Consider the following 27951-nt stretch of genomic DNA (forward strand, 5'->3'; position numbering starts at 1 on the left):
AACCAAAGGGGCGGGGACTGGTGGGGCAGAAACGATGACTCAGGAGTTAAGAGACTGGCTGCTCTTGCAGAGGGCTGGGGTTGGGTCTCAGCACCCACATTGGGCTCACAATTAGCTGTAGCTCCAGTTGCAGGGGATCTGATGCTCTCTTCTGGCCTCCCCAGGCACCGTATGCACGCAGTGCTCATACATGCTTAATAAACTCATACACATAGAACTAAAATAAATATTTTAAAAGCATATCACCCTAAAATATAGTAGGAATTTGACCTGGCTTTTAATTTGATCTTAACAAAGGACTCCTATCTTTTCTTAAGGATAGACCTGTAAATATTTTTGTACTTATTTTGGCTGGAGATTGTGTATGTATTTGTGTGTGCGTGCATGAATGTGCTCGTGTGTGTGTGTGTGTGTGTGTGTGTGTGTGTGTGTGTGTGTGTGTGTGTTGCTGTTGTTGTTTTAAGCAGGGTCTCATGCAGCCCAGGCTGGCCTTCCGGCCTTGAACTTGCTTTTGCCCCCACGTTTCTGCCCCGTGTTCTGCCCTGTGGGCTGGGGTTGCAGGCATGCACCCCCACACTTGGTGAAGTTGGGCCTTTGGAACGTTTGGTCGTTAGGTTTGTGTTAGGGGCTATTCTGGCCTCTTTCTCTTGCTGGCCTCACTGCAGCCAACAGGCACCTTGCTGTGGCTGTGAGTCTGTAATCTTCAAGACTCCAAAGGAAGTTTACTCTAACCAGTCAGGGGCTACAGGTGAGGCATCCATCTATCCTGTAAAACAGACACACATTAACTAAAGGGCCCATCTCTCTTGTCTCCAGTGCCTAGGGATTGGAGACAGTCTAACTACAAGTGAATATTATGGACTCCTAACCAACTGCAGGGCACGAGATTCTTTGAAACTTATATGAAGTGACACTATCCTCTCTTCCTACCCCTAGTTAGCCTTGTGGGCTTGAACTTGCTCCCGAACCTCAGCCACATTGTCTACGGTATTAATAACTTCCTGCCGGGTGGTGATGGCGCACACCTGTAATCCCAGCACTCGGGAGACAGAGGCAGGTGGAGCTCTGTGAGTTTGAGGCCAGCCTGGTCTACAGAGCTAGTCCAGGACAGGCACCAAAGCTACAGAGAAACCTTGTCTTGAAAAACCAAAAAAAAAAAAACCAACCAAACAAACAAAAAAAAAACAAAACAAAAAACCAAACCAAACCAAACCAAAAAAACAACAACTTCCCTCACTTTTGTTGTTTCATTTTTTGTTTTTTGAGACAGGGTTTCTCTGTGTAGCTCTGGCTGTCCTGGATCTCACTCTGTAGACCAGGCTGGCCTCAAACTCACAGAGATCTGCCTGCCTCTGCCTCCCGAGTGCCGGGATTAATGGCATGACCCACCATTGCTCAGTTTCTATCAGTTGGGGTTGGGGATTTAGCTCAGTGGTAGAGCACTTGCCTAGCAAGTGCAAGGCCCTGGGTTCGATCCTCAGCTCTGGGGGAAAAAAAGAAAGAAAGAAAGAAAAAGTTTCTATCAGTCAGTCTTAATCTGCTTCAATTTCCTCCCCGAGTTTCTATTAAGAAACTTATAGGGAACTCCCACAATTCTAGACTTCTGTGGGGCAGCAGGGTATGGGAGAAACAGGATCTCATGTGGCCCAAACTGCCCTTGAACTTGCTGTGGAGCTGGGGATGGTTTTGAACTTCTGATCCTCCTGCCTTTGCCTCTCCGGGGCTGGGATTATAGGCATGGGCTCCCAGGCCCAGCACCACAGTTCTGCTGGCTTTGGCAGGTCTGTCATTTCTCAAACTTTTTTTGTCTGCTTGACACCGAGGCCTGGTGTCACACCAGCATCACTCTGCCCAGAACAGACCGACAGGGTCCTGCCACTCCCGAAGTAGGTAAGGATGTGTCCACACAGGAACAGTGCACACAAGGCTGGAAAATCACCTTCCTGGCCCAGGACGCCCATCTTTCTGGAAAAGTACTGAATGATCCCAAACTCTGTAAGAATCCATTTCTTATAGCCCCAGGAAGCAACTGTGGAGCTGTGGAACTGACTGAGACCAGCCTAGTCTGGGGTGGATTCCCCGGGGAAGAGCTGGCTGAGTCCCATTGCTTGGCATCAGATGGACTCAGTGTACCAAGAGGCCAGGCCAGCCAGCAGCTTACCCAGTGTGTGTCTGGACTTGTTTTTCCTGCCTTTCCCTGCTCCCTTTAGAGCCTGGCTGAATGGCCCCAGTCTCTCTGCCCTGCCCAGCCAGCACTGGACCCCTCCCTCCGCGTCTGGCCAGCTCCTCTCCCACCGCCTTGACAAACAACCCTCTACCGGCTGGGAACCACAGCAGGAGGCTGTTTTCTCCCTCCTGCACCCCAGGACGCCTCTCCCTCATCTGGGCTGCCTTCCCAGGGCCTTGGCTGGGAACTTAGGTTAACTCATCCTTGGTTCACCTGAAGGAAAAGGGACTACCAGAAGTTTTGCTTTTAGCAGGGAAATGTTTTCAAAACAAATTACTACCCAGAGCTAGCCAGTTTACAGAACAGATAAATACAGATGTTTATGGCAAACTTGGTAATTATGGGCCAATATTGGAAAGAAAGTAAATTTCCATCTGTGGGGACCAGGTTAAATAAAATGATGGTGAAGTTACATGACTGAACACTATTCAGTCCCCTAAAAGCCTGAGTCATACCCCAACAATAACGGCAAATGTCCTGGGAGAAAATCGCCGTTTAATATGGACAATATTCGCTTCACAGTTCCATTTTGGAGCAAGATGACTGCTTGGCCTGTTAGATCAGATCACCTTTATTTCCACTCCTCAAATGTTTATTCCAGAGTCAGATTGTTTATTCCATAGTCAAATGTGGCAACAGAACATCTTGTTTCATCCCAAACCTCAAAGGTTTCTTGGGATATAAAGTCTCGGGACATTAAATGTTAAATCTGAGAAAATCCCAAGCAAAGACATGAGTGCCATCCCACATTTAAGAGCAACCAGACTTTTATAGTTTAACTTTTTTTTTTCTTTTTTTTTTTTGGCAGGGTCTCACTGTGTATTCCTTGCAGACCTAGAACTCACTCTGTAGACCAGGCTGGCTTTGAACTCACAGACATCCACCAGCCTCTGCCTCCTGAGTGCTGTAAACGTGTGAAACACACACACACACACACACACACACACACACACACACACACACACACACACGGCCTGGCACTTTACCTTGGAAAGAATTGGTAGAGAACTGCTAACTTCAGACCATGTTAACAAGGCAGTGTAGTAGCCACAAGTGTAAATGAACCAGTTGTATGCTTTAGGGGCGTTTGCTTGTTTTTAAGATTTATTTTTAATTTTAATTATGTGTGTAGGTACATGCCCATACGTGCAGGTGCCTGAGGTGGCCAGAGGTGTCAGATCCTTCTGCTTCAGCCTCCTAAGTGCTGGGATGAAGGGACACATCACCATGGCCAGCATCCCACTTATTTTTTCTCTCTTCCTCTCTTCCTCTCTCTCTCTCTCTCTCTCTCTCTCTCTCTCTCTCTCTCTCTCTCTTTCTTTCTGGTCTTTCGAGACAGGGTTTCTCTGTGTAGCTTTGCACCTTTCCTGGAACTCACTCTGTAGCCCAGGCTGGCCTAGAACTCACAGAGATTCGCCTGCCTCTGCCTCCCGAGTGCTGGGGTTAAAAGCGTGCGCCACCACCGTCCCCCACTTATTTTTTGAGACCTGGTCCCTTGCTGACATTGGAGCTCACTGACTGTGCAGGACTGGCGACTGGCTGGTGAGACAAATCACAATACAATGTCATCCAGCCACTCAGACAAACATGAAAAGACAAACCCGAGCTTTTCACATAATGGCTGTCAAGTAACACGTGTAGGGACTCCCTGCCCCCAGCCTGGGGAAGGGAGACTTAGTTTTCAGTCTCCGCCCCCTTAAGTGAAGCTGGACAGGCGACTTTCCTTCCTGAGAGCTGAGTATGGAGAGAGAAAACCAGTCATTTTACAGGGAAGGAAAATGGTACAGTCAATCTCAGTACCCTCAGGTAACTCGGCTAGAGGCAGGACACAGGACATAAGAGGCTCCTCTGGGACAGCACAGTAAAAGGGTATTTGCCCTCCCCCAGCTCCAGTATAATCCAGTGAACATGTTAGTCAACCGCACTAGTGAGACAGCTTATAAAATACCTGGCCAGTATTCTTCGAAAGTGGAAAATGAGACTATGACAAATGACTTGATGACGTGGTGAGCCCCTGTGACCCTGGACTAGGGTGGTGAGGGCAAAAGGATTTGAAGTTCAAGCCCAGCCTGGGCTGTGTAATAAGACACTGCTTCAGAGAAAAAGAAGAAACATGAAATGTATTGAGTGAGGGCTGGGCGTGTGGCTCGGCTGCCAGGGTGCTTGCCCAGCATGCACGAAGCCCTGGGTTTTGCCGGGCAGTGGTGGCGCACGCCTTTAATCCCAGCACTTGGGAGGCAGAAGCAGGCGGATCTTTGTGAGTTCTAGGCCAGCCTGGTCTACAGAGCGAGATCCAGGAAAGGCACAAAGCTACACAGAGAAACCCTGTCTCGAAACCCCCTCCCCCCAAAAAAAGCCCTAGGTTTCACCTCCAGTACTGTATGCCATGATGATGCATGCCTGTGATCCCAAACACTCAGGACAAGGAGGCAGGAGAATCGGAAATTCCAGGCCAACCTGAGCTACATGGACTCCTGTGTCAAACTGCCAAAGCACCAATGGGAAGAGGTGAACCTGTACCCCAAATGGAGCTGGGAGAGCATGAAGGCAGACTAGTGAAGCTACTGGGCTCAGTGCAGCTCTGTTCAGCTCCAGACGCCCGAAGCACCACCTGCCACCACGGGAGGTTTGGTCTGCAGCAGAGGTAGAAGCCGAGGTGGCACTGGGAGGAGCTTAGCCCCACAGAGGGGTGTGGGGCTCCAGGCTGCTCATCTCCTAGTCTTCCGACCTCTCCTTCCTGCCATCCCTCGCCATCTCTGTCTTTGTGGCCCTCTAATTACATGCATGGGACCACAGCTTCTGTTTAGGTAAAAACGGGAGCCACGTGGCCACAAACAGCTGCCTCCGGGAGGGCTATTTCCAAACTGAGCCTGGACTGAGGACAGAGGTGGAGCCAGGTCCAGCAAGGGATGCCAGTGATTGCACACAGTGGAAAGATGTGAGGATGTGCTCTCCAGTACGGAGCCCAGAAGCTGGTTTTGGTGGCGCACCTACAAGGCTGGAGACTTTGTGGTGTTATCTGCTCCACCAGGAGTCACAATGTCAGGCTGAGGATGCACAGGGAACCCCCAACACGACCCCTTCTTGAGTGTCCTCCAGTTCCCTGGGATCAGTGCATGGGCACCCAGCCACATGAGGACCTTACTAGCTGGGGTAGGATCGGTGTGGTCCAGTGCCCCTTGGCCTCTCCTACCTTTTCTCGGCTTCCTTTATCAAAAAGGCATCCAGAAGGCTGGGCACAGTGGTACACACAAGTAATTCCAGCACCAAGGAGGTGAAGGTGGGAAGATCAGGAGTTCAAGGTTATCTTCAGCTGCAAAGCAAAGTCAAAGCCACCTGAGATCCTGTCACAGATAAGCAGTGGTACTGAGAAAGAAAATATTGACCAGAGTCTCCATTAATATGAGATTGTTTGATTTGGGATATTTATGGGGGATGGTCTTTATGGGGAACAGAAGCTGGAGAGGGTGGCAGAGAAGAGGGGGCTCTCCCTGTGGCACCACTGCTGGGAAGAGCTAGGCTAACATCCCACGTGTTGCCATTTACCAGCCCTAGGCATGAGGAACCTGAAGATCAGGGTAGGCTTTCCACAGGAACCTCGCCCAAGCTGTGCAGAGCAGGATGCATGCTCCAAGCTTTGTTTCTCAGGGCATCACAGCAGGCAAGGCTGGGGGACCACTCAACAGAAGCAGGATACACGACCACCTCCACTGTCACCATTTCTGGCACCTGCACACCCACAAACTCACACATGAACTCACACACACTCATGCACAGTCACACAGTCATACACAGTCATGCATGTGCACGCGCGACACAGACACACACACATACACACTGATGATAAAGAAAGTTTAAACCAACAGATTAAAGAAACTTCATTCACTTACTTATCACAGCCACCAAAAAAAACCACAGAATTCTAAAAGCAGCCCTGATGGATACTCCCAAGAAATAACAGACTTGGACTGTGTAAAGACAGGTACTAATTAAAGGAGATGGCATGAAGAGGGCGGTGGCCCAAATGACCGATCCCCTCCCACATGGCACAGGGACAACCCTTCAGGCTCCAATGTTTCATTTTCATGGTCTCTCTCCCTCATTATCAACCTTCAGTTTTCCAACGGAAAGACAACGCTCTCCTTGTGGAACTGACATCCTGAAGAATCATGAGGTCATCACTGTCGCAGGAGCTATGGTGGTGAGCCCCATTGTACAGAGGAGGAAACAGTTTCACAGAAGAAACCATCACCCTCCTCCAACCACAGCTGCCCAGTAGCAGCGGAAGAATACTGAAGACCAGAATATGCTGGCTGCAGAAGGAAAACCAGTCCATAAAACCAAATCCAGGCTGGGTGCAGTGGCACCCATTGATAATCCCAGCACTGGGGAGGATGAGAGAGAATCTTGAGTTGGGGCGGGGGTGGGGGTGCAGCCTGGGCTACACAGTGAGATTCTTTAGCCAGGCGGTGGTGGTGCATGCCTTTGATCCCAGCACTTAGGGAGGCAGAGGCAGGCAGATCTTTGTGAGTTCGAGGCCAGCCTGGTCTACAGAGCGAGATATAGGAAAGGCAGAAAGCTACACAGAGAAACCCTGTCTCGGGAAAACAAACAAACAAACAAACAAAAAAACAATTGGGGCTGGAGAGACAGTTCCATGAGTAAGAGTGCTTGCCGCATAAACACGAAGACCTGAATTCGGATCCCAGCAGCCATACAAAAAGCCATGTGTGGCTACATGCAGATGTAACCTTAGAGGGGCAGACAGGGTGGCTCAGGCTTGCTGCCTGCCGTCTTGCTCTAGAATCAGTGAGAGACTCTGTTTCAGGGAAATAGAACATAGAGTGATAAAGCAGGACACTTCCTCCTCTGGACTCCTCATACACTCACAGGCATGCATAGCTACACATATAAGCAATACTCACATTGGCACAAACAGGTCTGGGCAAGCAGTTCGGTGATAGAGTGCTTGTCTAGTATCTTCAAGGCCCTGGTTTGGTGGTCAAGATCAACAAAACAAGCAAGTCAAACTGCTGTGCCTTGCATGTTTTGGGTGGATCAAATTGGAAGGGTCTAATTATCTATCTATCTATCTATCTATCTATCTATCTATCTATCTATATAATTTGACAGAGCTGAGGGCTGAACCCAGGGACTTGTGCTTGCTAGGCAAGTGCTCTACCACTGAGCTAAATCCCCAACCCCCTATTCTAATATATTTTTTTAAAGATTCATTTATTTATTTTATGTATGAGTGCTCTATCTTCATGTATGCCTTTATCCCAGAAGGCATCAGATCCCACTCTAGATGGTTGTGAGCCACCATGTGGTTGCTGGGAATTGAACTCAGGACCTCTGGTAGAGCAGCCAGTGGTCTTAACCTCTGAGCCATCTCTCCAGCCTCAAGGGTCTCTTCTACATGTCTCCTAATGCCCTTGGGGAAACTTGGTGGCAACAGTGAGCAGCTTGAAAAACTGGAAACTGGGCTGGGCTGGGGCTAGGTTGGCATGCACAAAGTTCTAGGTTTGGTGGTGCATGCTTGCAATCTGGGAGGAGGCAGGAAGTCCAAAAATTCAAAGCCATCCTTGACTACTTATTGTGCTCCTTGACCATGTCTCAAAGACAAAATAAATAGGGCTGGAGGGATGACTCAGTGGCTAAGGGATCATATTGCTCTTTCAAAGGACCTGAGTTCAATTCTCAGCACCCACAACAGGTGACTCAACTGCCTGTAACTCCAGCTCCATAGGGACCCAATGCCTCTGGCTTCCAAGATGACTTGAACTCAAGGCACATATCCACAGACAGAGATACACATACACACACACACACTTAAAAATAAAATAAATCTTAAACAACAGCAACTGGGATGTTTGAGAACATCTGCCTAGCAACACCCTATCTCAAAAAGAGAGACAGAAAAAAAACCCCAAACTCTTGCAGGTCACAAGAATATATTATAGAGATTCAGCTGTGTATTAAAGCTATACCTAGAAATTTCAAGGCGTTTTTCTAGAGGAAGCCACTTATCATGGAATATTTGGTGTTATTCAGTCTTTAATATTTCAGCTGTCTTCCGCTATGAAATTCTTGTGGACCCATATACTACTAGACCATATTGGCAAACAGTTCAGCTTCTCAGACCTGCTGATCCTCTAGGTAGCTAACTCCCCCACTGAGCCTAGGAGACAAGTAGGCTGTATATGCATATCTTTGTTTCTTGTACAGATGAAGCTCAGTCCATCCCTTGCCTTCAGGCCTAGTGGCATTCCAGAGCTATTGACTCAGAACAAAGGAGGTTTTCACATATCCAGGTGGAGTGAAGAGTGAGGCAGAATTCCTAGGGGCAGAGAGTCACATGGCAAGGAGATGAGGAATAAGAGGGTAGACAGAGCTGCATGGCCAGAGAGAAAAGAGAAAGGCTGAGATTCTGTAGATGGTTAGGCAGGTCTCTTGTAGAGTTCATCAGGGCCAGGAGTGAGGAGCTAGGAAGGATAGATAGAGGATGAGGGAACAGAGGACAAAGACAAGACCAAAAGCATAAGGCTTAGTTAGTACTAGGGCTATGAGGGGACAGAAAAAGTAGGCACAGAGAGGATCTGAATGTCAGAACGGAACTGAAGTTGGGTAGATAGAATTTTATCTTAGAGAAATAAAGTAAAAGGACAAAAGAGCTTGGTGTACTTAGATTCTTTGCCCGAAAATAATTCTTGCCACTGGTAGTTTCTCTCCTGGGCCCCCTGAGAAGAATATTATTAAAGCTGGCCTTATAATACCAAACCAAATCAAATCAAAGACTTGGGTTTGGCAAGGGGGATGGATCACTGGGACTCACTGGCTAAACATTCTAGTTGGAGTTGTCAAACTCAAGGTTCAGTGAGAGACCCTGTCTCAGATGAGAGAATTGAGGAAGATACCAGACATCAAGCTTGGTGATGACTTCCCTTTTGGGGTGAGTCTGCCTAGTCCATTGGAAACACCCAAGGCTTGAGATGGTGGTACCTTTTAGGGCTAAGGGCTCCTTGGAGGGACCTTTGCCTCTTCTGTTCTAGTTGAGGTCAGTATATTCAGCAGAGGCCCTTTGCTTTGTCTTTCAAGGTGACCAAATCCGAAGCACACTGCCATCTAGTGGCCAAAAAACACACACCAGGAGGCTTGGGAAGAAGCCGTTGGGCCCTAAGGGGCCACAAAGGCTTGGTTGGTAGGCAGTTGATTGAGGATGTGATCTTAAGCAGCTCAAGCTAGCCTAAAACTCTCTCTGTATCTGAGGCTGGCCTTGTGCTCCTTCACTGTCTGAGTGCTGGATCACAGTTGTGTTCCTGCACATTATGCTAGCACCTCCGAGTGAAAGGATGCCTTGGTTCTAGCTACCAAGTTTCCTGGAGTGATGGTATTGTGACTGTCCAGATGTAGAAACTTCCCTTGGGGCAGAATCTTGTCTCAGGACCAGCAGTATTGAGTGTCCAGTAAATGCCAGGGGATCCACATTCAGTTCCCTTTACCCACCTTAGGGATCTCACAACTAACTGCCTGTAACTCCAAGAGATCCAATGTCCTCTTCTGGTGTCCTCAGGTACCTGCATTCATGTAGCATAGACTCAGGGATACATACATACTCAATAAAATAAATCTTAAGGTTGGGCATGGTGGTACATGCCATTAATCCAATCACTTGGGAGGTAGAGGAAGGTGCTTCTGAGTTCCAGGACTGATGCCCTGCCTAAAACAAGTGAACAAACACATTATAAACCTGCCTGTGCACAGTGGTCACTTGCAGAAAGCTGGTTAGTTTTCTTCTGGCTTGGGAAAAATGGAATTCTGGTCAGTGTAGGCTGGCAAAAGACACCACGCTTTTTTGTGAGGTGTGGTTTCCTCTTTCCAGCTCTCTCATCTGGGCCTGGGTCATGAGGTAATGACTTTGTCCAGATCATTAATTCTCCCCACAGTCTGAAATCTGTTTTGCTTATGTTTTAGGACATCTCAGAGAACAAGTGTGTCCTGCATGGTTTAGGGTCCATTGTGGCATCTCTCTGGTTCCCTGCTTGGCAGCAATAAAACACCTCAAACACCATTTTTTTTTTTTTAAAGCTACACAAACTAAAACACTGCCTTGCTTCACCAAGCAGCTCTGTAGAGGCAGTGCTCTTGAGGGGAAGGATTTGCCATGCCTCCCTCCATGATCCACAAAATACGTAGACGTTAGTAAGTAGGGGATGCTTGCCACAGGATTTCTCTACTCCAAATAGTTCACATTCATTGGTTCAGTTTGTAACTGCCACCATCACAAACGTTTGTGGAAAGGCGCTGTTCTCTCCCAGGCTTTGAGCACTGAGAGGGTAGGCAGACCAGCTGGGAGGTGCTGGAGCCAAACCCGACTGCGGCAGCCTTTCTTCAGAGACTTCCCATCCAACTGATTCAGTCTCATTTCTTAAATGCAAGTCACCTAATAGCTCGTCAATTATGGAGTCTACATAGTGAGAAAGAGAAATCACTGATCTGGCCCAATGATATTGCTATTACAGAGAGGCCCAGAGAGGGCACTGGGCTGCTCAAGATCACACAGCAGAGAATGGACATGTGATGGGCCCCTGACCTCGAATGGGAGGTCCTAGCAACCTAGGCAAACACAACAGCAGCTTGTAGGTGAGCAAGCAGTACCAAGAACATACAATAGACACTTCTTCAACAAATGCAGCTTGATTTTATTGCAGGGAAGCCAGCAGGGAGCTGGCAGGGGAGGGCCTGTCTGGGCAGGAACTCCATGGCTGAGCTGGACTGAGCAGTTGGTGTTCCAAATCTGCAGGGACACCAGATCAACCGCCTAGGAGAGAGGGAAAATTAGATGGATCAATGGCGCCACCTACTGTGGATAGGAAACACTGCACCCCAGTCTCTGGATTCCTCTCTGTGTTGCGTGTATGTGCAGGTGGAAACTTTTAATGCTACAAAGTAACCAGATCTGCTAACTCTGGGTCGTGGTGAAGGGCAGGAGCAGACTCTTTCCATACAGAGCTTAGACATGTTTGACACCTCCCAGGATAAAAAGTCAGAGAACCTGGCTTGGGTGGTAGACTTCTGTAATACCAACACTGTGGAGGTAGAAGCTGGAGGATCAGGAGTTCCAGGCCAGCCTGAGCTACAAGAACCCTTAAAACAACAACAACAAACAATAAAAACAGGCATAATGATGGTGATACATTTTCAGTCTGGGGAGGTGAAGACAGGATGATCAGAAATTCAAGACCATTTTCACTAAATCTTGCGTTCAGGGCTAGCCTAGGCTACCCTATCTCAAATGAGCAGGCAAGTAAATAAACACACTGTATGATTCCCTTTGTAGAAAGTCTCCAGGCTAGCCAGAGGGTGGAGAAGCAGACTGGAGTCATCAGAGGAAGTAGTGAGGGGGACGGAGCAACCAGTGCTTGACAGACATGAGGTGTTTGTATCAGATAATGAAATTGTTCTGAAGTAGGTACCAGTGTGGCCATGCTCCACCGTTATTTATAAGAGTTTCTGTGTCTAGACCATGTCCAAACTGCAGGTGGGCATGGGTCACTCTGCTTTCCAGTCCTTCCCCACAGAGATCATGCTTATCAAACATAATCCCCCCAAATTAAACAGAACATTTTTATTAGTATGGTGTGAGTGTGGGTGTGGGTGCCATCATATGTGTGTGGAGGTCAGAGGACGAGTTTGTTCTCTCCTTCCACTTTATGTGGATTTTGGAGATCAAACTCCAGGCACAAGGCTTGCACACAGGTGCCTTTACCCAATGAGCCATCTTCCTGGCCCCAAATACAATCTTACATGGAGAAGCTGGGCATGGGGGCTCACATCAGTAATCTCACAGCATTTGAGGGTCTAGGGCAGGATTGTTGCAAATTCCAGATGGTTTATGCTACACAATGAGGCCCTGTTTCAAAAATGATTTTTAAAAATTAAAACAAACGGAACCCAAACAAACAAAGAAAAATTTTAGCCAGGCAGTGGTGGTGCACACCTTTAATCCCAGCACTTGGGAGGCAGAGGCAGGCGGATCTCTGAGTTGGAGGCCAGCCTGGACTACAGAGTGAGTTCCAGGAAAGGCGCAAAGCTACACAGAGAAACTCTGTCTCAAAAAAAAAGAAAGGAAAAAAAAAAAAGAAAGAAAGAAAGAAAGAAAGAAAAAGAAAGAAAAGAAAAATGGATGTCCAAACATGACAGGGTTGTTTGAAAGAGATGGAGGCCAGTCGCCCACCCTCACTCCACCCACAAAACCCAGGGATGGAGGGACCATGCTGGATGTGCAGGTCTGAGGCATGGCAGACACTGCTGGTGTTGCTATCCACTAGAGGACAAATCTTAATGAGGCTGCATGGGGATCCGCAAAGGCAGTGGGACAGAGCGGAGGGGTCCACCTACTTCACAGATCCAATCTCAGGCAACTAAAAAATGTCCCAGTCCCAGTCCCAGTCTGGAATGAGAACAGAGCTGGCCCCTGAACCCCAGACTCCTTGCTGTTCACATTGGCTCGTTCCTGGCCATGGAGCAAATCCAGGGCCAGAAGAGCCACTGGAAACATGGCTTTTATTTATGTGTTTGTTTGTTTTAAGTTTGTGTGTGTGTGTGTGTGTGTGTGTGTGTGTGTGTTGAATGTGCTTGCTCAGAGGACAACCTGAGGGATTCAGTTCTCTCTACCACCTGGGTCCTGGAGATTGAATTCAGGTTGTCAGGTTCAGCAGAAGGCACCTTCACCTGCTGAACCATCTTCTGGCATTATTCTTATTATTCTTATTATTCTTATTATTATTATTATTATATTTTTGGCCTTATTATTATTATTTTATTTTGAGACAGAGTGTCTCTGTGTAACCCGCGTTAGCCTTGACTTCTTGCCCCTCCTCTCTTACCTTAGCATCCTGTGAACTGGCTCATCCATGTCTTTTAATTTGCTAGGATGTCACCATACACACAGAACACACGTCTGGGTTGCAAATGCTCACATGAGGAAGGAGGAGGCTGTACCCAAAAGGGACCCTCCTACCACCACCACTCAGGAATGCTCACACAGGAGGCCTGGCTCGTTCCAGCCTCTGCCACCCACTGGCCTGGACTCTGGTCAGGTCATATCTATTCACCAGGCCTCATTTTTCTCAGTTCCAGAGAGGATGCAAACCACCAAAGAAGAGGCCATCCTAATTCATGAGTCAGACGCAATGCACAGGAAGTGAGACTGCTGGGCACAATGGGAAGAATGGCTGAGTGGCCAGGTGAGGTCTGTCCAGCAGGGAAGGCACTGGCACTGGGCCACTTCCTGCCTCCCTGGGACCCACAAAGCGGAAGGAAGAGAACTCAGATGGGCCACTGACTCTGCACCAGGCTGGGCTAGAGGTACATCCAGCTCCAAGCAGAAGGAAAGGCAGGGTGAGTATGAGCTCTTGCACAGGAGTGCAAGGCTCAGGACACAGGCATCAACTGTGAAGGGACAGTCCACTTCACCAAAGCAAGAGGCTCTCCATTCTAAGAAGGTCAGATACTCTAAACTTAGACCCTACTGACCAGGCAAGGTGGCCCCCAAGCTCCAAAAGGGACTCTGGGAACGTAACATGGAGCTCTGTCTGCTCACTGGAGGTCATCAAGACCCCTGAGCTTCTGGTTTGTCTGGACAATGATGATGTACTTGTGACCCTTCCAGAGGGGGGCAGTGGGCCGAACACCTCACTTAAGAAGCCCAAGTTCAGGCTGAGCACTTCAAATCCAGGAACCCCAGTTACAGTGTGCTTCAAAATGACAACTTCCTGAGTGCCAACTCAATGGCAAAACATGTTTAGGGTTTTCCTATTATGGATGCCCTTCGGGTGAGGTTAGGTAAAGGTTCTAAATCCCAGAGAAACTGCAATCTGAACTTCTTCTGGGCCCAAGCCTTTGTAACCCACGGGACCTCTGGAAAAGCAACAAGCTTATGAAGGAAGGCTGGGCCTTCACCCACTTACCTCTTTAGTACTTCCAGAGGGACTGGCCCAGGTCCTGGCTACTTGGGACCAAGGTAGGACACGGCCTTTCCTGTTTTGTTGAGCGTGGCCAGCAGGGTGTCTGTGCTGTGCTCAGACTCAATGCAGACCTTCTTGTTGGGCAAGTCAATGTTGAACTCCACTCCTGCAGGAAGAAGGAAACTGGGATGTGGGAGGGGGAAGCAGGACCCCTCCACCCACTGGAACAAAGAGGTCAACCTCCGTAATTATTCCTGTAACACCAGGCCCCTCTCCTGGAGCCAGGGAGCAGCAGGCTCTTTCTGTTTTAGGCACTGTGAGCATGGCAGGCTCTGCTGCAGGCTCCTCTGTGTGTGAGGGGTTTTGGCGATAGGGATTGAACTCAAGACCTTAAGCATCAAGCAAGTACGCCACCTCTAAGCTATTTCCTCAGCCCTCTGAGTTTTCTTTTCTCTTTCTCAGCTCCCCCGCCCCAACACCGCCATCACTAGTACCTCACTTTCCTACGCTCAAGCTAACCTTCCAATTTAGCAATACAGAAAGCTACTGGTACCCAGGGTATCAAAACATGCCAAGCAGGCACTCCATCACTGAGTTTCATCCCTAGGCCTTCTTATACATTTTATTTTGAGGCAGTCTCACTAAGTTACCCAGGGTAGCCTTGAACTCACTCTACAGACCAGGGAGGCCTGAGTTTATGATTTTCCTGTCTCAGCTTCCTGCTTAGTGTGGTGACAAGCCTGGCTTCTCCCTTGCCTTTCAATAGCTCCCCCGTCTTTCCAGTGTGGTGTCTCCACGTCTGCTCACAGACTCAGTCCTTCCTAGGACAGGGGATCAGTTCTGCCTGCCCAATACCGTTACCATTCTATAGCCAGCACACCCAAGCCCACCTGGCCACACCTATGAAATACTTCCACACCATGAGTCAGAGTAGAACTGTGGGACACATGTGGGGTGTTAAGAGCCATTGCCAAACTGCCTTCCTATTGTCCAGCCCCTACTCCCACCACAAAAGAAAATCCACAATGCTCTCCTCTAAAAACGGTACGCCAATGAAAAGGCCCCTGTGGCTATGATCAGGGCCATTACAGGCCTTGGCTTTCCCAGCTGTCACAAACAGGTTGGGGTTGGCCTCAATGCCTTTTCTTGCCCAAGTCACCCATTAGTCCACTACCCAGGTCCTAACCACTCAAAACACTTTGGCTGTCTTCAAGAAGAGAAGAGTGTCTTAGTTAGGCCCTCCCACACCAATCATCATCAAGAAAATGCACCAGAGGCTTGCCCATAGGCCAATCTGGTGGGGTCATTTTCTCAATTAAGATTCCCACTGGCCAGGCAGTGGTGGTGCATGCCTTTAATCCCAGCACTTGGGAGGCAGAAGCAGGTGAATCTGTGAGTTCAAGGCCAACCTGGTCTACAAAGTGAGTTCCAGGACAGGCTCCAAAAGCTACACAGAGAAATCCTGTCTTGAAAAACCAAAAAAACAAAAAACAAAACAAAACAAAATAATAAGGTTCCCGCTGCTCATATGACTCCAGCTTGTGTCAAGTTGACATAAACTAGCCTGCTCAGGGACAAACTTATCAAAGGAAAGGCCCCAGGGTTAGGGATTTAGCTCAGTGGTAGAGCGCTTGCCTAGCAAGCGCAAGGCCCTGGGTTCGATCCTCAGCTCAAAAAAAAGCACATGATGCAGGGCATGATTGCAATCTCTGAATCTACACATAACAAAAAGTTACTAACAGTTGTGAGCTGCCAAGAGGGAGCTTTGGGAGAGAAGTCAGTGCTCTTCACCATTGAGCCATCTCTTCAGCATACGCTATTTTATTTCTGAAGCATCTCCAGCATATGCTGATATGGACTGACATTCTCAGATCATAGCTGGGGATGCCCAAATCCAGGAGGGAAGCCTGTGGCCTTGAGGGAAGTCAGCAGCCGGATTCTCCTTGGTGTCTCAGATTCCTGTGAGCAGATTCTCAGTGTAGCAGGGCATGGTGGTTCATGCCTGGAACCCCAGAACTCATGACACTGAGGCAGGAAGACTGCTAATGGTTTGAAGCTTTCCCTGGGCTACATGGTGAATTCCAGGCCTATGGTAATAGGAGACCCTGTCTTAAAAACAAAAAGAAAGCATAAAAAGAAGCTATTCCAGCTCACAAAGCTCAGAATGGAGTCCCTGAGCCACCGACTCACTCTCACTGTGGGACTTGGCCAAGGCACTTCCCCTTGGGCACATGTGTCGTCAGCTCCGTCCCACCTTGTAAAGTCCCACCACTCTGTGGACTGACAGTGTGTGGGCAGACTCAACACTCAGTGGTATTTTTACCCTAGGTTTTACTTATTTATGACCTGTAGAGATAGGGTCTCTCTCTGTAGTCCAGGCTAGCTTCAAATCCACGGCAATGCCTCGTTTGTCTTGACCTCATAATTGCTGGGATTAAAGGTGTGAATGGCCAACTTTGCTTTGACAAATTTGTTATTATTTTTATTTTATTGCAGTACTGTGGATTCAATTCAGAATGTCACACATGCTACTCAGCCCTTCCTTTCTCAGCTATACCCCCAGCCTCTTTGGTCATCTTTACTTTGACAAGGTCTCCCTAAATTGTCCAGGCTGGCCTGAAACTTTTGATCCTCCTAAGCTTCTGGGTTTACTGGCATGCACCTCCAGGCCTCGCTATTTTTAATCTGTATATGATGTCACACTACAGATCACCAACATACTAACACCTCCAGGGCCCCGCAGCTGGGTGGTGTGGCCAAATCCCAGCTCTGCCCTGCTGGCTCTGTGAATTCAGCCACATCATTGACCTCTAGACAGTTCTTGTCTTCATAAAAGGAAGACAGTTGCTATGCAGTGGTGGTGTGTGTGCCTGCAGCTCTAGCAGAGGCTGGATGATGGAGTTCATGACCACCAGCCTGAGCTACACAGTGACCCCGAAGAGGGAGGGGGAGAGGGAGGAGAGGAGAAAAAAAAAACAAAACGGACAACATGGAGTTGTATATGGTGGCATGGTAGTAAATGTTTGTAATTCCAGCATTTAGAAGGCAGAGGCATGGTTGGGCAGTGGTGGCGCACGCCTTTAATCCCAGCACTCGGGAGGCAGAGCCAGGCGGATCTCTGAGTTCAGGGCCAGCCTGGGCTACAGAGTTAGTTTCAGGACAGGCACCAAAGCTACACAGAGAAACCCTGTCTTGGAAAAAAAAAAAAAAAAGGCAAAGGACTATGGCAAATCTAGCAGCAGCCTAGTCGATGTGGTGCATTCCAGGACAGCCAGGGCTACTACTTAGCAAGGTTTTGTCTCAAAAAACAAGACTAAACTTGGAGGGGAAGAGTGCAGTGAATGAAAGACACCTGAGGTGGCTGCAGTGAGGTGGCAGACATTTTCACATAAGCTACAGAGCAGAGGCCAAGGTGTACACGAGGCCCTCCACACACTTCAGGACCAGCTGACCTGCAGCCGATCCTGGTAGGCCTCATGTATCTGAAACACGACTCCTCGCGTAACCATCTCCCCATCCATCCCATCCCCAAAGGAGAGCAACTCACCTCCCAGCTTGTTGAGGACTCGGGACACAGCATCAGCACACCCCCCGCAAGTCATGTCCACGGAGAACTCGTGCTTCTGCAAGAAGGGAGCTGTGAGTCCGGCCCTGCAGTGACCCACACACAGTCTGAGGGGCTACTTGGGTTGACAGGGAGCACAGAGAGCAGGCACAGTCCCACTGGAAGCCTGTCTGTGAACCTAGTCTAGTCAGCAGAAGAGGGATGCAGGGTTTCTGTGTATCACAGGCTGTACCAACAGAGACAATCTCCATGGTGCCTTTTGAAGGCCTGGCACAGGATGAACGGGTTCAGGTCTGTGAGAGAAGTTCTTTTCCAGTTAGTTTGCCCTTGAGATGACCGCCTCTTGAGTGAGCTGTGACCCCACTCTCAGCAGAACTAGTCTGGGACCTGGTTCTCTATCAGAACATTATTTTCCACATTGGAGTCACTGGATGGAGCTCAGCAGCCTGGATCGGGACATTGATGATGCTAAGAGGCAGGATACTCAGGTATGTGGCCAACCACCACTGCTCTGATCCAAGTACCTCCTGCTCAAAGGTAGGTAGCATCAGGAAGGGGAAGCATTTCCCGGGCTCCCCAGCACACTGGAGGCAGGTGGGAAAGGATCCCAGGTTCTTCTTTTTTTTTTTTCCCCACAGAAGAGCTGTTTATTAATATATGATAGGAAGAGACAGATGTGACAGGCCTGTGTGAAACACACACGTGAGTCGGATCCCAGGTTCTTAAGGTCCCACACTCTCCAAGACATCTAACAAGTCAAGGCAGGCAAGTGTCCAAAAGACTGTGCTTCTGTTCAAACAGATATTCACTGCTGCACTCCAAACCCTGGGATCAGCAGCAGGCACAGAGGAGGTGCCTCACCCATTTTTTGAGTGAGTCGATGATCAACATCACTGCTGGACAATGCCTGGGTCTCTGGCTGTTTTCAGAAAGACTGTGCCAATAATCCCTTCCCCCACAAATATCTGGAAATGAGAAGAACACCTAGGCTTCAACACTTGCAATTTATATGACCTCAGTAGCTTAACTCATGGGGTACTAGTCCCTTCTCCAGGCTGAAGAAAGGGACAAACACAGGATTTGACATGTGGTAGCCAGGCTCCACTGTGACCTCCATCTTCTCTGCCTCCTGGTATTTATGCTCTTGAGAGTTCATTCCATAACATCCCAGCGTAAGCCTGTGTGTATTCAACATGAGGCTGAAGCACCGTTATATGACTAAGCTGGTCACTGGGCTGGCTTTTGCCCTGCTCCCTTCTCACGTCACTCTGGAGCCAAGCAGCTGCCATGTTAAAGGACACTCTACTGTTCACCCAGAGGTCTACCTGGAGAGAAACAGACTCTCCAAGGTCAAAGTCAAGGAGTGCTGGGCAAGCCTCTGTCCTGCACTGTTGTTCCGTAAGACCCCAAGCCTAGTCACTCTGCTCAGCTACTCCCAGGTCCTGACTCTAGGTTTGGAGATAAGTATTAGAGGACAATAGGTAGCTAATAGGTTAATAAAATAAGGGCGGTGGTGGCGCACGCCTTTGATCCCAGCACTCGGAAGGCAGAGCCAGGCGGATCTCTGTGAGTTTTGAGACCAGCCTGGTCTACAGAGTGAGATCCAGGACAGGCACCAAAACAACACAGAGAAACCCTGTCTCGAAAACCCCCTCCCCCCCAAAAAATAAAAATAAAAATAAAAAAAGATCATCGGACTAGATGCCTCTAGGGGAAAGTAACTGGATTATGATTACACTGCTTGCCTGGCATGTGCAAGACCCTGGGTTTACTTCCCAGTACTGGGACAGCCAAGCATAAGGAACAGCTTGGGCTTTACACAACTGTCTCTTGACAATGAACCTAGCAACCTGTTAGCAACCCAAGACTGACTCTCACACTTGCTTTAAAGCATTGGATAAGTTACTCCCCTCAGCAATCCCAGATTTCCCCATTTCCATCCAAACATCATGAACCGCAATCTGGAAACTACTAGCAATGTGCTGACCTGGCTTAGACTGCTTTGGAGTGCATGCACAATGAGGCAAACTGTCCTCAAAGTGAAATTTCATTGAGGATTCTTATTTACCACCTTATGCCTATGCATAATTGGGCATGTATATGATTACAATCAGATGCATCAGCTGGGCACACTTTTGTTTCCAGCATTCAGGAGGCAGAGGCAGGCAGATCTCTGAGTTTGAGGCCAGCCTAGTCTACACAGAGAAACCCTGTCTTGCCAGTCAATATAGAGAAGTGACCAAATTATAGCCCCAGCAAACAAACTCCTCCTTCTCTTGAACCCCATAAAAGGAAGCCCCAAACAATAAGTAGGGCCCTTGAGTACCCTCACTCAATCGCAGACTGCTTTGCTGCAAATATATTCTGACCTGTTTTGTGTATTGCTTTGTTTTGACTAATTTTCTTGCTACTCTGTAATCTATGTGCACCTTTACTTTTTAATTCTTTGAAGAAGATGCTAAAAGCATAGAAACAACCAGCCTAGAGGCAACCACCAGTAACAGTACTGCAAACAATAACAAAACAGTGGCTCTCCCTTCCCTTTCTTTCGTGCTTTTTTTTTTTTTTTTTAAAGATTTATCTTTTGTTTTCCTTCAAGACAGGGTTTCTCTGTGTAGCTTTGCGCCTTTCCTGGATCTCTGTAGACCAGACTGGCCTTGAACTCACAGAGATCCACCTGGCTCTGCCTCCTGAGTGCTGGGATCAAAGGCATGCGCCACCACCACCTGGCTAAGATTGATCTTTTTAAAGATTTGGAACTCACTATGCAGTTCACACTGGGCCTTAAACTCTCTATCTTTCTGCCTCAGAATCTCAAGTACTGTATAAACAGGTGCCCAACAGCATACCCAAATTCAATGCCTACCTTCCCCAGGAAGCTCATCAAAATATCTCTAGGACAGGCTGAGTGTTCTTTATCTGAGTGCTTGGGAGCAGAAATGTTCCTCATTAGGGAATATTTGCATACACATAATGAGTATCTTGGGAATGGGATGAGTCTAAACATGAATCATATTTATACACACAGACTGAAGGTAATTTCATGCAATGTTTTTAATGCACTATGTTTGAGCACACACTACTTGTGGCATCAGGCCCTGGCTGGTCAGAAACTCCCTATGTAGATCATGCTGGACACAAACTCACAGCGATCTGCCTGCCTCTGCCTCTTGAGTGCTGGGATTAAAATCATACACTACCCCAGCACTCAAGAGGCAGAGGCAGGCAGATCGCTGTGAGTTCGAGGCCAGCCTGGTCTACAAAGTGAGTTCCAGGACAGCTAGGACTGTCACCCAGAGAAACCCTGACTCAAAAAACAAAAAACAACAAAAAGTCATACACTACTGTATCCAACATACTAGAAAAAAAAAGATTTACTTATTTATTCTTTTTATGTGTATATGTGTGTGCTTTCAGGTATGTGCAGGACTGTACAGAACTCAGGAGTATGTAGCATTCCCTGGAACTGGAGTTAGAGGTAACTAACTATGGTGATAGGAAGTAGACTTGGCACCTGCAAGAGTAGCTAGTTAGTGCTCTCATCCTCTGAAGGGTGGGAGCTCAGTGTGGTAAAGAGTTTGCCTGCCATGACCTAAGGCCCTAGGTTCAATCTCCAGCACTATCAAATAAATAAATTAGGCTACATTCCTTTTGGAAAATTACATTTGGGAAACTGGAGAGATGGCTCAGCAGTTAAGAACACATACTGTTCTTCCAAAGGACCCAAATTTGAATCCCAACATCTACATTAGCAGGCTCACAACAGCCTGAAACTCTAGCTCTAGGGAGACCTGATGCCTTATTCTGGATTCCACAGGCACCTACACTTATGTACACACGTACACACACACACACACACACACACACACACACACACACACACATAGTTAAAAAAAAAAAAAAAGCCAAGCAGTGGTGGCGCTCACCTTCAATCCCAGCACTTGGAAGGCAGAGGCAGGCAGATCTATGAGTTCAAGGCCAGCCTGATCTACAGAATGAGTTCCAGGACAGCCAAGGGTACATAGAGAAGAAACCCTGTCTCAAAAACCCAAAACAAATAATTTAAAAACTGGTAATAAAAATAGGGCTAGAGAGCTGGCTCAATAGTTAAGACTACTTGTTTGCACTCTTCCAGAGGTCCTGAGTTTGGTTCTCTGAACCACGTCAAATAGCTCACAACCACCTGTAACTCCAACTCTAGGGGATCTGAAGCCCTCTTCTGATGTCTGCACACAAATGGTGTGGGCACAGCATGCATGCAAGATATTTAAGTACATTGTACTTATTCACTTATTTGCATGTGGGAGTGTGTGCCATAGAATAAGTGTGGATGTCAGAGGCCATGAGGATTGATTGGCAGCAAGCATCCTTATCAGCTGACCCATCCTGCAATCCTCAAACTCTCTTTCTGCAGTATTTTTCTAGCTGGAAAAGAGAACCATTCATTTCCTCTTGCTGGGGCTCACTAAGGTGATTGAGGTCATGGGTGCAAAGGTGAAAGGCTTTCTTTGCTCCACGGAACTCTTGCTGGTTTTAGAACAGCCAAGTGCCCATCCCCACATGCTGAGTCTGAGCAGAAGCCCTGAAGGGGGTTTCTGAGGATAATTTTTGCTGCCCAAAGATCTAAAGTCAACAGTTAATCTGAGCTCCAAACTGAGAACCCCAACAAGGAAGTCTTTCACAGTACTGAGGTCAGAGGCCAGGGGCAAGTCACAGGAGGCCAACATTCCAACTCAGAACTCCAACCTCTACCTATAAATTGTGCAACCAAAAACCTGAGGATGACAGATAGTCTGCCTCATGGACAGGAGATCCAGTCCTCACAAGAGTATCTCAGGACCTGCTTCTGAATGTCTCCCTAGTACCTCTAGACCTCTTTTTTCTCTTACAAAAGGGTTGTGGCTCAGTGGCAGAGCACATACACAGCACACATGGGCCTCAAATTCAATCTCTAGCATCACAAAACAAAACAAAACTTTAAGCCAGGCGCTGGTGGTACACGCCTTTGATCCCAGCACTCGGGAGGCAGAACCAGGTAGATTTCTGTGTGTTTGAGGTCAGCCTGGTCTACAGAGAGAGATCCAGGACAGGCACCAAAACTACACAGAGAAACCCTGTCTTGAAAAACAAGAAACAAAACAAACAAAAAACCAAAACTTTAAGCCAGGTGTGGCAGTTTACTTCTATAATCTCAAAACTTGAGAAGCCGAGGCAGGAGGATTGCTGAGTGTAAGGATCAGCTAAGCTACATATTCACTTAAAAGCCAACCTGAGCTACAGTATGAGACCCTGTTAACAACAAGCAAGCAAAATGAATCTCTCTCTCTCTCTTTTTTTTTTCCGAGACAGGGTTTCTCTGTAGCTTTGGAGCCTGTCCTGGACTAGCTCTGTAGACCAGGCTAGCCTCGAACTCACAGAGATCCACCTGCCTCTACCTCCCAAGTGCTAGGATTAAAGGCGTGCACCACCACTGACTGGCGTTGGTACAATTCTTTAACAGACTCTCTAGAACTGGAAGAATCCCTGGGTATGGAGGAGGAGGACACTTTGTTCTTCTAGAGAATGACATTGGGTCTTTGGATGCTGGAGTCTGGATTCCCGATCACTAATATCTAAGTATCTCTGATGTGCTGCGCCTTCTTCTAAACACCTTGTACACTGTCTCGTTTAGTAGCTACAATGATTTCATAAGGAAACTCTTATCGGGGTAAACTGTGTAGTGCAGGTCAGTTGAAGAAAGAAGGCACTCCCAAGATGAGAATTTAAGGCCTATGTGGCAGCAAGAAAGTCCAGCCTCTTCTGATGGACTGAACCCCCCAAACAGCCATACAAAGGCATATTTATTATTACACAAAGAATTTCTTCATACCAAGGTTCCTAATCTTAATTTACATGTCTTACTGAAGGAGAGCATCACATGCCTCCCTGACTCCAGGTTTTTATTACCTATCCTGTGCAATACATGCTAATAAAAGAGCCTCAGGTGTGCCTGAGGCATCTTGTGACCACAGTCATGGGATGGCTGCAAAGTCTCTTCAGCAAAACAATTCTACAGATCACAGGAAACAACCACTGTTTTCCATAAGGATTCTTCTCTAAAAAAAGTTGTTCATTCTAATACCTAATATCTATCCTATACAGTGATTCTGCTAAACTCCTACATTTCCCCTCACAGGCTCTACGATCCCTTATTGGTGACTTGCTCAGGGATGAGAAAGCTGAAGCTCTGAGGATAGGTACTCACTCAGGGAGATGCAGCTCATGCAGGGCCTGGGTTGGACAGAGTACACTGAAGTCCATGTTAAAATGGGCTGGAAGCCCGCCCACACAGTTCTACCCAACTTGTCCTACATCTACAGAAAAGTTACCACTCCTTGGGGACAGGATGGATCCCTGGGCTGTTATATATTTTGATGACATAACTCTAGTTAATACCAACCACAGCCCTGCAAGATCTGCTTTCAATCCTTATTTTACAGAGGAAGAGATAAAGGCATAGAGAGGCAGAACAACTTGCCTGGGGTTGCCCAGCCAGAAAGCCAAGGGCACAGACTTTCAGGTTTCTGGGTTAAGCTTTGGTCTGCCATCCATCTTGGTTAAGATTCATTTCCCAGCCAGGCGGTGGTGGTGAACGCCTTTAATCCCAGCACTCGGGAAGCAGAGCCAGGGCCGGCCTGGGCTACAGAGTGAGTTCCAGGAAAGGTGCAAAGCTACACAGAGAAACTCTTGTCTCAAAAAACAAAAACAACAACAACAACAAAAAACAAACCAAATTGCCCACCCACACACACACACACAAAGATTCATTTCCCTGGCTAGACTGGAGGTAGCACTTGACCAAGACCTCTGCCTTTAGCTGTTGTTCTTTTTTTTTTTTTTTTTTTTTCTCGAGATAGAGGCTTCTCTGAGTAGCTTTGCACCTTTCCTGGAACTTACTCTGTAGCCCAGGCTGGCCTCGAACTCAGAGATCCGCCTGCCTCTGGGATCAAAGGCGGGAGCCACCGCCTCCTGGGGCTCGCTGTTGTCGCTGTTGGTCTACTATATGCCTCACTTCCATCAGAGTCCCCAGAGGCAGACACAGAATAGTGGGGTCCTCAAACTATTTTTTTCTTCACTGCTGCCCTCTGGAGAGCCTGGCAGCCTCCACTCTGGGATCCCAGGGTTATGAATGATTCTCACACGGCAGGCAGACAGGCTTGACTGGTAGGATGGATTTTTATCAAGTCTTTTGTCTGTGTTTTGTGTGATCAGAGGAGAAGTCTCAAGAAATGACACCTGAGGTTTAAGACTGCATCAGGAGGGAGCCTCGGGTTCACACACGGAAGATAAGCTGCTAAAACATTCAATACCCGCGGGAGACCTCTGGGTTCAGAGGCACCAGGAGGAAAATGCTGCTGACCAAAGCCCTCACCATTATCTCAGGAACTTAACTGGGATCAAAGCTTCCCTCCAAGCCAGTACAACTGGTTTTGCCCAGCACTTCCCAGTCCGCCTGGCCTCATCCTGGATCCTACCTAGCTAGCTCCCAATAATAAAGGCTTTCTAACAAACACGGGGCTTTTCCTTCTCTTCTTGTGTAATGTGTCCAAGGCCCTTATTTAACTAAGCAATGAGATTAGAAGCCGCCATGCATGGAAGTGGGTGAGTTCAAAGGCGAGATAAGCGCTGCTCTCGGCTACTGAAACTCTGCTCCGAGATTTGGGAACTCATGGCTGGAAAGGAAGAAAGTATCCTTTCGGTTCAATGTCGCCCAGTGCTGAAGTGGAAGCGGCCAGAGTGGGCTGGGGAGGTGAAGCGAGACTTGATTCTCTGAAAACCCGCCAGCTCGGCTGCAGGGGCATGCATGTGGAAAAGGCAGGTACGGAGTTCTCTGCCCTACCTCCCGGCTTCAGTTTCCCCATCATGCAGGGAGGGTTGGGACTGCCCCTCGAAAGACTCTCCAGAGCGATCTGAGGCCTGTGTTCTACATCACAGTGCTCTCTGCAGCTTTCCCGAGGGTCGCGAAGCTGGAGAGTAGGTGCGGAGAGTAAACTGAGGAACAACTGCAGCTCCGGCGACCGCCTGCGCCCTAACGGCAGCGTCTGGCCGGGCAGCGGTGCATCGGGCTGGAGACAACGGTTCGCACGGGCGGAGCGGCCAGGCCACTTACCGGCATGACTGAAGCGACACGGGAAACGACTGGAGCGCTGGAGCGTCTCTCCGGTACAGCAACGCGGATCTTCCGGAGAGCGTTCTTGGAAGCCCTCCCTACCTTTAGGCCGACCCAACCTCGGCTAGGCCCCGCCCTAGGGCTGGGCTCCGCTTAGTCCCCGCCCCTTCCGGGTTCAGCTACGGCAAGGCTCCGCCCTCGTGCGGGGGGGAGGCTCTGCTTAGTTCCCGTCCCTTCTGTCCAAATTATAGCTCGACCCCGCCCGCTGGGCTGGCCTCCACTGACTTCCCGCCTCTTTCTATCCTGGATATTATTATTAGGCCCCGCCTCTTTGGAACAGGTCACGAGCCCTCCGGAGGGGTGCAGAGGGATTGGATTTTTTTTTTTTTTGTCTTTGAAACCGGGTTTCTCTTGTGTAGCTTTGCGACTTTCCTAGAACTCACTCTGTAGACCAGGCTGGCCTGGAACTCACAGAGATCCGCCTGGCTCTGCCTCCCGAGTGCTGGGATTAAAGGTGTGCACCACCACCGCCCAGCTTTTTTTTTTTTTTTTTTCTTGAGACCTACCCAAGACTGTCACGTGAGAGTTCTTAGGCCGGGAGACCTAAACTGCGCTCTCCACTGGGTCATTTTCAGTGTGGGGCTAAGGAATGCAAGGCCAAGGCTCCTGGGAAGGACGGATCCCGGCATTCCTTAAAGATACCATCTTCCTTGCTTATCACTCAGTCCCTACACTAGAGTGGCCTGGCCTAGGGCTGCAGGCCTGTTGTTCCAGCTACTTGAGGGGCTGAGGCAGAAGAGTCCCGGGTTCAAGTCTTGCCTGGGTTGCAGAGTTCAAGGCCTTCATGGCATTCATGAGACTAGGCATATCAGTACAGGACTGTAATCCCAGCACTTGAAAAGCTGAGGGCAAGCGGGACGGTGGTGGCGCATGCCTTTAATCCCAGCACTCAGGAGGCAGAACCAGGCGGATCTCTGTGAGTTCAAGGCCGGCCTGGGCTACCAAGTGAGTTGCAGGAAAGGCGCAAAGCTACACAGGGAAAACCCTGTCTCTAAAAACAAAACAAAAAAATAAAAAAGAAAGAAAAGAAAGAAAGAAAGAAAGAAAAGCTGAGGCAAAGCCAGGCGGTGGTGGTGCATGCCTTTAATCCCAGCACTTGGGAGGAAGAGGCAGGTGGATCTCTGAGTTTGAGGCCAGCCTGGGTTACAGAATGAGTTCCAGGATAGGCTCCAAAACCACACAGAGAAACCCTGTATTGAAAAACAAAAACAACAGCAACAGGAACAACAACAACAACAACAAAAAAAAAAAAAAAAAAAAAAAAAAGGAGGAGGAGAAGGAGAAGAAGAAGAAGAAGAAGAAGAAGAAGAAGAAGAAGAAGAAGAAGAAGAAGAAGAAGAAAAGAAAAGCTGAGGCAGAGTTAGAGTTAGTGGTGGTGGCCCATACCTTCAATCCCAGCACTTGGGAGGCAGAGGCAGGTGGATCTCTTGAGTTCAAGTCCAGCCTGATCTACAGAGTTCTAGGAGAGCCAGGGCTACACAGAGAAACCCTGTCTCAAAAAGCAAACAAACAAAAACCTAAAACAAAACAAACAAAAACAAAAAAAGCTGAGGCAGTAAGATCTAGAGTTCAAGGTGATTGGGCTTTTAATCTCAGCATTTAGGAGGGAGAAATACCTCCACAGACCTGTCTATAGGCCAATTGGATGGAACCAATTCTTCAATTACAGTTACAATTTCTAAGATGACTCTAGCTTGTGTCAAGTTTAAAACAAACAACAACAGCAAAAACAAAAAACCCTGTGAGAATGTAAGTGTTGTTCCCGTCCAGTTATGGCTGCCCCAGTGAAGTGAGTTAACTGAATTACTTCATGGGTAATCCAATACCCTTGAAGAAGATGCCAGTGCCAGTAGGAGCCAGTGACTACTGATGGCCTAGATTTATTTCCACCACCAGCCATTTATGTTCCTTGAGCTGAAGGCTAAGGGAAGATCCCTAAACTAAGAAGGCAACTTGTCATTCTGAATATCAGGATGGGTTC

At 48.1% G+C, this 27951-nt stretch overlaps 1 protein-coding gene across 1 annotated transcript; it reads right to left on the reverse strand.

The window, feature by feature from the left end:
• Window positions 1-10912: 10912 nt before the first annotated feature.
• On the reverse strand, window positions 10913-26070 carry Atox1 (antioxidant 1 copper chaperone). Its single transcript, XM_036194486.1, has 4 exons — window positions 25911-26070; window positions 17744-17819; window positions 14200-14362; window positions 10913-11048 (listed from the first exon to the last, which is right to left on the reverse strand). Exons 1-3 carry the CDS (start codon window positions 25914-25916, stop codon window positions 14238-14240), a joined length of 207 nt encoding a protein of 68 aa, XP_036050379.1. The 5' UTR covers window positions 25917-26070; the 3' UTR covers window positions 10913-11048; window positions 14200-14237.
• Between the last annotated feature and the right edge of the window lie 1881 nt (window positions 26071-27951).

Source organism: Onychomys torridus, chromosome 8 (assembly GCF_903995425.1).
Source record: "Onychomys torridus chromosome 8, mOncTor1.1, whole genome shotgun sequence".
Classification (NCBI taxonomy): domain Eukaryota; kingdom Metazoa; phylum Chordata; class Mammalia; order Rodentia; family Cricetidae; genus Onychomys; species Onychomys torridus.

Coding starts and splice junctions, on each gene's coding strand:
- Atox1 (XM_036194486.1), bottom strand. Junction 14,363..17,743: donor AGTCCTCAACAAGCTGGGAG/GTGAGTTGCTCT, acceptor TTCTTCCTGCAG/GAGTGGAGTTCAACATTGAC.